The 12371-nt window shown below is 43.2% G+C and overlaps 1 protein-coding gene across 1 annotated transcript in view; it reads right to left on the minus strand.

Moving 5' to 3' along the window:
- Positions 1 to 12371, minus strand: part of LOC140538552 (uncharacterized) — a 50954-nt gene that overhangs the window by 19989 nt on the left and 18594 nt on the right. Inside the window, exons 15-18 of the mRNA XM_072661148.1 lie at positions 8801 to 8906; positions 7018 to 7180; positions 6098 to 6623; positions 2670 to 2888 (exon numbers count right to left, since the gene is read on the minus strand). Coding sequence (XP_072517249.1) covers positions 2670 to 2888; positions 6098 to 6623; positions 7018 to 7180; positions 8801 to 8906 — 1014 coding nt within the window. The remainder of the gene's footprint in view (positions 1 to 2669; positions 2889 to 6097; positions 6624 to 7017; positions 7181 to 8800; positions 8907 to 12371) is intronic.

Below are 12371 nucleotides of genomic sequence, written 5' to 3' on the forward strand. Positions count from 1 at the left end.
TCTTTTTTTAGAAAGCCAATTACCCAGCCAACTCGTTTGTACTCTCCTCTCCATCATACGTAATGCTCCCGACACTGGGAGGGTGAGGGCCGACACATGCCTCTTCCTGTGGAACCAGGCACCGCTGATGCTACATCACTGGGCAGCCAACACGTTCTGAGGAAAGCACCAGGTACCAGGCTTTGATGCATTGGCATCATACTGAAATAATCTACTCAACAACTGGCCTTACTCTGACCTTATTGGGACCCTAATGGGCCTTGCTCTGACCCTAACTGGCACAACTTGCCTTGCTCTCTCCAGGTCCGACTGTGGATGGCAGGCAGCGTGACTCTGGATTCTGGGTTCATAGTGGCAGTCCCTAAATCAGTTGAGTGTAAGCTGAAGGACCTCACTGGTGTTCTGTGTTCGTTTAGCGTACATAGTCTGTACACTATGTACTACTCTGGTACAAAGTAGTGCACTATATAGTGAATAGGCCACAGTTTCGTACACGGCTAGTGTCTCTTTAAGATTTCCTACAAGAATGTATTGAATTCTCAGAGTGGGGCTCTCAGCAAATGTCCAGAACATGGAAAGACTTGATGGAAAAAACCCCAGAAACGTGGTGGTTATTTCAGGAAAACACCACAACATGGCTGGTTCAGCAGGTGGTCTCAAAGCTGAAGTAGAGATTTCCCATATGCAGCATGCTCTGCTCTAACGTCACTGAAACTTTCACAGAAAGGCCTAAAACGTGGTCCCTTGAGAGCCACTAAACAACACACACACAGGCTAGTCCCATGGGAAAACAGACTGTTTGCAAACACATCCTTTTTTTATTATGAGTCTAGATTAGACTCATGTCTATACTGATTTCCTTCTTCACAAAACCCTTTCATTCCCCAAATCCTTCTCCTCTAAAATGTTCACATTGTTCAATTCTCAACCAACGGCTCATCACTGATAGAGGTCTACAGCGCAGTACTGGACGTTTTCAACAATACCTCCCAACAAAGAGCATAATGTGGCCATTATGCAACAAGAAGGGTGACTTTTATTTGTTTGGCCTGAGAAGTCCAAGATTAGATTTAAAAAGTTTAACGTGGTCCTGCGGCGGAATCTGATCTAGGTCCTAAACTTTATGAGTGTCTGTGTGGGATGTCTCTGCTCTCTCTCGAGAAACTGAGCTGCTTTAATGAAACAGCAGACCGTAGCAGGCTTTGCTGTTCGAACAATCTTCGGTCCTCCCAAAAAAAAAAAAAAAAAACAGGACAGTCTATCCTGTGCTTTTTCCGGGCCTCTTTTTCAGTGCTCCATGGCTTTAGTCACTGAGAGAATACGACAGGGACTCGAACACAAACAGGAACGCAAACATGATGGTCCTTATAAAATCTCCCTCTCTCCAAAACTTCTAAATCAGATGAGCTGATGGCTATAAATACAATGACAAAACCCTAGAAGTACCAACACAGACTTCAGTCTTGCTTATCTGCAGTAACATTTGCACTCGGATCTTGAAGGGCATCATCCTAAACACGCAAAACCAGAAAACTGAATTTGCAGGAACAAGCCAAGTTACTGGAAAAGCAAAACGCCTCCATAGCAACACACACCAATAATAAACATGACCTGCAGCGAAGACGGCTCTAAATGAAGCTTGAACATTTTATTAGGAGTTATTTTCTGCTATAAAGCAAACTGTGGGAAGTCTTTGTGCTATGCTAGCAGAAATTAGCTAAAGTAAAAGTGTGTAGTCCTAAAACTAATCTAATTTTCTATTTTCAAACAATACCCTAATCTTGCTCGGTATATCAAAACCACTACTTCAACGGTGAAAGGGGCACTTTAGTGAAGTTTTGCTATTAGCCATTTTATACAGTAGCCTTGCAACAAAATGTTGTATCTGTAATTTTACAAGTAAAGGAAACAAGATGTACATTTCTTTCAATGTAGGAAGGTTTCATTCCACATTAATTTTGATCATGAATAAAATCCTGCTAACTTTAATTAAAGATGCCCTGGAATGGAGAACTACCTGAAGAACTACTGTATTTACCTTTGCATAGTTGAATAATGAGTTCAGTACATGTAATTAACATACAGTTGTTTAGTTTTGACTTATTATATTTACACCCCAAAATTATTTACATACACCCAGTCCACTCACGAAATATGGAAACCAGGCTAAAAGCTAATGCTAGCCAAGCATGCAAGAAGGGCTGACTAAAGGAAGCACCGCAGCAGGTGTCCACAGGTACTATGCTAAAAGATAGCTTAGTCTACCAGCTACAGTTTGCTAAGCACACACTGTGCAGAGAGAACACTATCCAAGTGTTTTTGCTACAGGTCTAAAAACAAAGCTATGCTATGCTATGCAGCCCCTGTGAGCTGCCGCAGTGACGCAAACCAGCCAATAAAAACACAGCTCTCTTTTTTTTTACCATAAAACTAAAATCAGCATGTTTCATTCTGAGGCAGGATAACAGGGTTGTAAATAGGCGTGTAAAACCACATCTGAACATTCTTCGCAACCAGAGTCAAGCACTTACTATTTATTCATGTATTTATACTTGCAGAAGACGAGAGAAAGCCCCCAGTGCACTGTATGTAGATGAGCATTGATTGACTATGTTCCTACTTGAGTGGCAGAGAGAGAAAGAGAGAAAGTGAAAGAGAGGCTCACTCACACTGGAGGGCGAGCTGGAGGAGCTGTCAATCTCCTCCGGAGAGTCTTCCTCTTCTTCAGGCAGCGTGGGCATAGCGGGGGTGGCCGAAGGACGAGAGCGGGTGTGAGGGAAGATAAAAGGTGTGTCGGGCTCCGGGACCACAAGAGGATGACCCCTGGGAGAAGCTTGCTTAGCCGCGGACCCTGATGCACCGCATACAGCAGAGGTATCCTGTGCGTGCTGCAAGACATCACACACCACACATATACACACACTGGTTATTACTGTTTGCAGGTTGTGAATGTCTGTCGAACAAACATTCAAAAGCATCATTAAATCTCCAATCTGACCATAATTCAGTTTAGACGGAAGGAACTGTTCATTGGAAGGAACATCATTGACTAATATAATAGCTAAATAATTCTCTGCCTACACCAGAGGTGTTTAATTCCCAACTTGGAGGGTGTGAAGCTCCCAGAGATCTACAGAAAACGACAGTTCCTCACATTTTCACTATAAACTGCCTGAAGGTCAGCATTGTAAGGCAGTGGTTCTCAACCCTTGAGATCATTTAGGGGCATTTTGGAAAATCTGTGTATTTTTAAGAATAATTTGTCTCATTAGGTGAGAGAAGACATTCTGTCCAATGACAGTGCTGCAGTACTTACCCAAAGAGCTAGCCTAGCAGTTTTTCAGCTAGCTTACCTGCTATACATAAACAGCAAAACCAACTCTCTGTCAGTTGACGCCAAATAATCCTGACACCCAACTGCTGAGTTACATCAAGTATGTTTGAGCAGGAAAATGAGCAAACTGTGAAAGACTAGGCCCTCCAGGTATGTAACTGGACACCCCTGGCTTATACCAAATCTCAACCTCAGGAGCTGAGAGGAGCTCAATTTCTTACAACAACAAACTAAAAAAATAGGGGCCTCATGAGGACCAGCCATATGTCCCCACCATATCAAAACCTCTGTATTTTCCATCATCCTGGGCACATCTTGTTCCCACAGGCTCATATCCATGCACACATATGGTGTGACAGGAAATCACTCAGCAAGGTGAAGCTTAATCAAGATTTTGTGTGGTAAGAGATTTGCCTAGAGATTGAGATGCTAGCCTGGGGGCGCTGTGCATCTACATCACGGGACTTGCCTGCTGCCACCCCTTTGCATTTTTTCCTCTTATCACTGAGATCTATCTCCCTGCATGTATCGGAGGGGCCTGGGAGCAAAAACCAATGGCATCTCAGATACTCTGTCATTGACTGTGCACACATTTCACAAAACTAAGCACTTTTAAAAGCCCAGGACTGAAGGCTACAAATGTCACTATGCAATCCTTAACATAGGCTCTAAGAATCCTAAAGAGGTCCATAAATATGTTGGGAAAGTTGCAGTTCTGATGTCTATTGTGTTTTATTCATGCACTGCCTACAACACACGTCCATAAAACGTAGCCATTTTAGCTTCAGAAACCCGTTTTCCTGTAAAACACGGTTTCTTCTTTGGAGTTGGGGGTGGACGAGCAAGGCCAAGTTGGGAGACTGCTTCATGCTCCCTAAGGAATGCATTCCTAATTCCATTAAATCTATTCTCAATTCATCCTAGTGCTACCAGAAGCTATCTTTGGCTTCCCGTTAACCCAAACAAAACGGAAGACACTGTTTCTATGTTCTTAGGGATGGAAATAGAAAAAGTTAGATAGATAGACAGAGAAAGACACCCACAGAGAGAGAAAGGCAGTGAGAGTGGGAGAGCAATAGCATTTAAATGAATTTCCTGTAACAGAGAAAACATCCGGTGGAGGATTTGTATGACAACTGAGTTTATATATTAAAAAAAAGCAACAGAGCTTTCACAGTGTAAAGCATGACTGTGCAGGGCTAAATGTCATAAGCACAAGAAATGTCAGCAATGACTCATCGCATAGCCAGGAAATCAAAATGTACATCTGAAATGCCTGGGAAGGAAACATCATCAAGTAACGTTCATATGTTCCTCTAACTAAATCAACAAGAAGTGATGGACTGGCAAAACATTATCACAGTGATCTGTGCCTCAGCCAAAGCTAATGAGGTTAGACAAGCCATCAACGAGTGTACATCGGGGCAAATGCGGTGTTGGTCTCCCAGGCCTGATGTCAGTGATGTGGTACTTCTGCAATGCCTATTCTTTATTTACTGCCAGACTAACTCTTCCCTATCCTGCACGGACCCTCTCTGTTTTTTTCAATCCTTCGTTCAGGCGAGCTCATACTCCTTCACTTTCCTCACAGACAGACATATATCGGACCTTGAATCCTAGCTGAGGCGGTTCCCTTAAAAGGGAGAAACACATTCTCTGCAGATAAAGATGCATTTATTTATAGAAGAATGCATTTATGGCACTGCAGCGGCTCACAGGCACCATATAACATAGCATTGCGTGCTATAGAACAGCTTTGTTTTTAACAGTGTAACAAGAAAACTGTAATTGTTTATGACTCTTTGGTCAAAGTGCTGCTGTTCTTCTCTGTCCTGTTAGCTAACGGAAGAGATTGTAGCTGGGCGACTAAGGTTAGCCTTTAGCCTAGCACGAAAACCTGCTTGCTTCCTCAGGTTTGGCTTCCTTGCGCAGCCCTTTTCAGTTGCCTTTCTGATGTGTGGCTATCTCTAAACTAAAGTATATTATTAAACATAATATCCTTTTGGAACTTTTGGAGGTTCTCGAGTTTGAAACTGTGGAGGAACTTCCTAAGGTGCTTGGAGGATCCATCAAAAAAAGGAAATTAGGAAATTAGGAAACCGCCACAGTTTCAAACTCGAGAACCTCCAAAAGTTCCAAAAGGATCATACACTTTTAACAGCATAGTCTAGTTAGTTTTTTAGGGAGCAGACACTGCAGAGAAGAGATGGTAGAAACCAGACAGCTAAAGTTAGCTTTTAGCCAAGAAAGAATACCGGCTTGCTTTCCCGGCTTTAATTTCACTGCACACAGGTTTGTGTTACCCACGGACATTATTATTTTCTTTTAAATGAAGAATGAACAGTGTTCGAGGTTCACAGCAAATCACTTCCATGTATGTAACTCCCATTATTCATCTATGTCAAGGTCAATAAAGCTTTCTGTTCTATGGTGCCTTCAACAGTTACCAAAGGCCTCAGTTTAGGATTTGGTTAGAGTCTTGTACCATCTGTTAAGGTTTCTTATCACAGCGGAACTTGGTGTTTGGTTGTTCTGGTCAATTACAAACCTAATTAAGAAGGCAGCTAAGCTGCATAGCTTGGTTGTTGTTTGTCGGAGCCTGACCGGACGTTGCAGAGCTTTGGGCGGATCGTGAATCTTTTTCTGCAGACTCTCCGTTTTTTTTAAGTTCCTTTACAAACTTTAAAAATTTAAAAAGTAAAACTGTATTCACTCATGGATGTATCTTGGAATAATTATCTTCTAAAAATGACCAATACTGACCTTTAGGGTTCCAGCAGGATCTGCAGTCTGTGGCTGAGAGGCTTGGACAATATCAGTTTGAGATGTCTCGGAACGTTGCTCTTTTCCAGATCCTAATTCTTTGGCATGACCCGTCCAGCTTGTCTGTGGTTCTTGTAAGACCCCGTTGACACTTGCCTCTTCTTGGATCCTTCCACTGCTTTCTAGTTCTTTTTTGCTGCTTCCACTGGTTTCCAATGCACCTTCTCTTGCCTTTAGGTCAGTTGTACTGAAAGCTTGGAAACTCTCCCTGTTGTTTTTTTCTTGAGGTTTTCCTTTTTCCACAAGCTCCCAGCCTGTACTCTCTCCACTATGTTCTAATTCTAAACTTCCAGAGCTTGCCGATTCTCCTTGGCTCCTTCCACTGTCCTCCTGCTTATGTCTGAGACATTCGTTCCCTTCAGGGCTGGTAGTTTGGCCACTATCAACGTCCTCTAGTGCAAATGTGCTGCTCTCGCTTCTTTCAAACTTTGATGCAGAGCCTTCACCACAGTCTGGTTCCTCTGACCTGAAGTAGAACAAAGAGTAGCGATTTCCAGATGAGATGCATTTGGAAGGTGGCCGTCTATGTAGGTACTAAACAGGTCGTGTTAGGAGTAATTTGTCATCATGCGTAATCAACATAACCGTCAGCAGAGCCGTATCCTGTTGCATTACCTAAGAAATATGTGTCTTTGTTCAAAGTGACAGATGAGCCTTTCATTCCAAACTAAAAGCACTCTGTGGATTTTTGCAGGAACTAGTAAAGAGCAACAGTAATTAATTGGAGCTTTGGTGGGTGACAATGTAAACTCTGCTGTTTCTGCACAGTCTCACCTAGCATGGGCCCTCTTGGGCTGAGGATTTTACATAAACACACACGCGACTCGTCCTGTAAGAACTGGAAGAATGTAAACACTGACCCGGCTACATTCTCCCATGTGTGACGGTGCGTGAGCTCCTCACAGGCAGGGCCCAGGAGAGGGGAAGTTTCCGGCAAAGGGCTGTGAGCGGCAGCAGACCCTCTCTCGCAGGTGTTCTGTTCTGGTGGGCTCTGTTTGCTAACCAGTCCCACAGGAAGAAGATCTGACAGAGAGGAACCAACAACTGTAAAAGAAAATGCACTTGCAGATTCAGCTCTGACATTTTACCGAAGCATGCTACCCAAGGGTGGAGCCAAGGGGTGGCTTGGTGTGGCCAGTGCCACTCTACTGTGAGGTAAGGCCATGCTTCTGGCCATACCAGTTATGCAAAGTAAGTAACATCAGTCAAGCAGCATGACCAGAATGAAGTTATCTTGCTGCGCTGTGTAAACGGTTAGGTTAGATTTTACATATGTATTATCGGTAAAGTCTGGAGAGTCATTGACATTTGACATAATGCTTTACAATAACAGAGAGATATTTTTTTATGTCAAACTATGTGTATGCTGTAAATATGCTAACAAATTGGACTTAGAAATGTTAAAATTACATAAAAGAAAAAAGAGTAATTTAATATACTTCTTAAATACAAACATAAAGACAAATACTACAGCTATTCATGTCTGTCGTGCATAAGACTGGATATATCCTCCATATTACTCAACTGTTTCGAGTCGGGTGAACATTTGTGATCATTTTACAGATCTTTGAGATGAATCAACTTATTATGAATAAGTTTATTTAGTTGTCATTGGCAAAAGGACAGTGATTAACCCATGCAAGCTTTAAAAATAGCACACAAAAAAAGAAACTGCACTGATGTTGGATTTAATCTTTTCTCTGATATTGACTTCCAGTAACTGAGTCAGCCATGCTAGGTCAGTAATATACAGTGGGTTTGTGTGTAGAATACAACCTATTTGAGTAAAACTCTCCTAAAGCTTTGCCATTGGCTCCTGGCTCCAACTATTTTTATACTGGGCATGTATTTCCCTCTTCACTTACCATTAGTGTGTAGCCATTCCCCCCAGGCTACTCCCCCCTATGCAGTCGCTTGTAATTTATATAGCGTTGCAGCTGTCTGGCCTTAATGTTGAAGGCTGTAAGAGCAAGTTACCACTCTCTCTGTTGCTGAGTGGGGCTTCATGTTGGCTGAATTCTACAGTGATCACCTATGCACTAATGCAGGATTATGCCATTAGCATTTGAATCCAGTTTCCAGTCCTGAACTTTGTATTCCTTGGTAGGTGTGATATTACATGGTCAATCAATTACATTAACTGTTTGTGTGTTGTATTACCATTTTCAATTATTGAATTACATTACTTGGAGACCTGAAAAAGTAGATAAAGGCTCCAATTCAACTTTGATATGTAAAATGTCCATTTACCTGGGCTGTCCCGCCCGTATATTCCTGCATATCATAACACATCCAAAAACTTCTGTTAAAAGAGCCTGTTTTTACACTTAAGGCAAAGTTGGAAACTACAATGAAAGTGAAAGTTCGATGCAATCATAAATACCACATGGTATAATGAAAGTTCGATGCAATCATAAATACCACATGGTGAGCAAAACTCACAACAAGTTTAGGTGAATTGCCTACTGTCATCATTTGGATGAATAAAACAACCTATTTTTGTACATAACATGACTAAAAGTTTTGGAATATGCAAAACTTATGATGCTTCCAACGGAGGAGAGTGCACTAAAATAGGTGACCCTCAATGGCTAAATATAGAACTTGTAACAGTTTCCTGGAATTATGACTAATGGTCAGTACCTGAAGAAGGAGCCTGTGAGAGAACGGCGCTCAAGTAGTTCACCCACGGATCAGATGAGTCAGTAGAGTCATCTGTGTCCTGGGATGCTTCCTTGTTGTCACAGCCCTGAAACGGAGATGCAGTATTGCCATGGTGATCGTCAAAACAGTCATCAGGCCATTAGGAATAAGGCATTGCTTCTCTGCCCTTTTGGTCTGTTGCAAAAGGTTTGCTAATCTGCTACTGGGCCAGATCTACTTTGACATTTAAAAAACCATAAAACACGAGTTCGGGTTTGTGTAATTTAATTGCACTAGGCGGAAAGCAATGGGGACTCTTCAGAGGAGCATGGACAAGTGATAATTATGAATACTGTCCCTAAGGAGCACTTGGAGATACAGTTTTGAGACAAAAGCTCCTCTTTCAGCTAAACAAAATGTTCTCAAAATGAGATAATTGAATCAAAGGAAAGGGTCTCCTTAAAGCTTCCCCAAATGTTCTCAAAAGAAAAACAATCCAGATAAATCCCAGATCATGTCAGATAGATAACGACACAGCTCTCAGCACTTTCTGCACTATTCATCATTATCAACATTTGTGTTGTGAATATCTAGATGAAGGACTGAGGTTTGATTTAATAGGATTACTATTGGTGTTATGTCTCAGATAATAGCACTTTTTCATTAGATGTTTACTTCCTGCATCCTCTGATGTTCAACCTCATCTTGCAGCTAGCCACTTAACCAGCAGCTATCCAGGTAGGGTCAATTTTAGGTCACCTATCTTTACCATTGCTCTGTCAACAGGCTAACATCTAAGATTTCAACCCATCCTGCTCATGTCCTCTAACTGTGTGCAGTTATATCCATGTCCATAAGTGCAGTACTTGTTCACACTTCATTGAAGGCCATCCTCAAGCACAACTGCTCAAGAAATATGCCTGCTCTGTGGTATTGGCATGGCATTGGCCTTCTAAACTAGGCTTTCCTGGTTGTGGAGAGTGAAACCAGCAGGGCTCCTGCAGCATGTTCCCCTGCTGAGCCTGACACACAGATGAATATTGCAGTGTAATCGAATCACTTGGATAATTTCCTGCCACATTTGTGCTCTCCCTCGTTTTCTCTCTCTAATTCTTCCTCTGGTGAGTATGGTCTTCTCATTGACCAGGGATATTTTTAGCAGGCCATGCAATCCATGGCCTGAGAGGACTGACTCTGTGAAGAAAATAAATCTGGCGAGGTCGCGGAGGACGAAGCCCAAGGGACCCCGCAGCCCCAGGGTCGATTCGCGGCGAAGCCCTTGTCAAGGCTGCATGAGAAAGTGAGTGCCTGGCCCCCTCTTTCTCTGCTTGCTCTCTCTTTCTCTCCCCCAAACTGATTATGTAAGATAGTCCCAGCTCGTCAGATTTGTTTAAAATTTGCTTGGGCGAAGCACAGCCAGTACCGAGCCCAACCAGGAAGTGGGGAAGATAACAGCAAAGGTCCCTACGTGCGGCAAAAGAGGGGAGCTGAGCTGGGGTGCCAAAGGTCAGGCAGGTGAGTGGCACCCGTTGGCGCCTACAGCTCATCTCGCCATGAATAAATAACCAGCAATGACAAGCTGATCAAACACGGGCGCTGTCCTGACCTACCATAAAACTACATTTACATGTAATCTGCTGCATGACACGGACCGGCAAGCAGCTTAGCTCTTTACAGCCTGGGGCTGAAGCTTCTTCTAAAAGTCATACCTTCAAACAGGACTGCAGCTGTCATGATGGATCCATGCACATTAGAGCTCCATACCCTCACGAGAAGCTAAAAACTTTACTTGCAACAATCAAGCACAACTAAGATCTAAGATAAGTTCTGCTCAAGTTCCAACAAGTAACTCACAACAGTCATGTAACACTCAGCAGTGCAAAGACTTTCCATGCTCATGAAACAAGCAAAAAAAAAAAGATGTTCCAACTATACCTGATGGTTCAGAAAGAATCACTGACGCTTCTTCCACACTTCTCTACTCTCCTACAACTTTCTTCTCATTCCAGCTCTTAGTTGTTGTTGTTTTTTCCCTCCTCTGTAGCAGCTCTCCAGTCTTCAGCGCTCTCTCTCTCTCTTCCTTTCCCTGACTTTTTTTTCTTTCTCCCTGCACCATCCTCTCTTTGACTCCTGGGAGCTTTGACCATTTAAGGAGAAGGCTTCTCGTGCCTCTCTCTGGGCAGCTGCTACACTGCGTTCTCTCGCCTGACGCTCCAGCGAACTCCAGCTGAAAAATGGCCGTGTCCGCAGTGTGTGGTGCCCTGCATGCCTTCGTTTCACCCTGCTCTTTCTAGAGCCTTCATTGCACCTTTAAACACCACTGAATCACAGGAGTGCAACATCCAGCCATTTTCCCCATCCCCTCATCTCCTCAACATGCACATCCCCCAAGCAAACAAATGTGGCACTTGTAGAGGAAGTGAAGAAGGATCTTCGGTAAATTGCGATGCCTGACTACCCATGCGAAAAACAGACACTCTGTGAAAGCTTGGTATTTTTGACTAAGCTTCTGCAGATGTCCAAAGCATCTCCTTCCATGAGGACAGTCCATGTTTGATCACGAGATTTTGGACACACACAATCAGTGACATTCATTCGGATAAAGTCGAAAGCACACAGGAGTCTGATTAGATAGAATGGAGTGGAGAACAATCTGCTTGTTCTCAGTTCTTCATGCTCATGACTACATAACAAACATATCAGTTTCATAGCACTTTCAGAGTAATGCATGGTACACTGCCAAAAAAGCTTTTCAGAGGAATGAAGAACCATAGACGAACCACCTTTAACTGAAGGGCCACTTTTGTAAATGGCAAAGAAGCTTTTCTGAAGCTCCACACGGTTTAAAGGTTCTTGATCAACTGTGTGTCCAATCCAAGAACCATTTAGAAACCATTAGAGCATTGTTACTGACAGAAATGAGTAAGTGCACTCTTAAAAATACAGGTTCTACGGCTCTGAGTGGCTCGGTGGTCTAATACACTACCACTATGGCCTGGGGGGCCGCGAGTTCGAATCCCGAGCCATGCCATCAGCGTCCAGAGTCTGAGGGAGCACAATTAGATGATGCTCTCCTCATCTTTCCTCATCACTCTCTAGCAATGTTGGTCGACAGTGCTGTCTGTTTGCTGGTGTGGCGAAATTGGGGACCCTGGACCTTGCCCAGTAATGACGCATCCGTCGCTGTGGCAGGTGGAGGCTGGCTTTGCATGCGTCGATAGCATTGCTAATGATAGGGGGGAGTCACACACTCTCTGCCACCGTTTGAAAGTTGCTAAGGAGCCGTTTCTCTTCCAGTACATGCTCCAAACTGAGAGATCTGGTGTAAATATCCCACTCAGCCTCCCCGGTTATTGCCTGACAGGTCACTATGGGGCAGGAGAATAATAATTGTTCACTCAGCTCGAGGGCACTGGTTGCCCAGATAGGATTACTGGAAACGAGAAACGTCTGTGGAAAAAATTCCAGTGATTCTTCTCAAATTTATCTTGTACAGTCCAACAGAGATGACTGGATTCGACAGGCAAGTCTCACGAGATTGCCTGTGCTTCATAACTGCCATCACTTAAGA

Source organism: Salminus brasiliensis, chromosome 17 (genome assembly GCF_030463535.1).
Source record: "Salminus brasiliensis chromosome 17, fSalBra1.hap2, whole genome shotgun sequence".
NCBI lineage: Eukaryota > Metazoa > Chordata > Actinopteri > Characiformes > Bryconidae > Salminus > Salminus brasiliensis.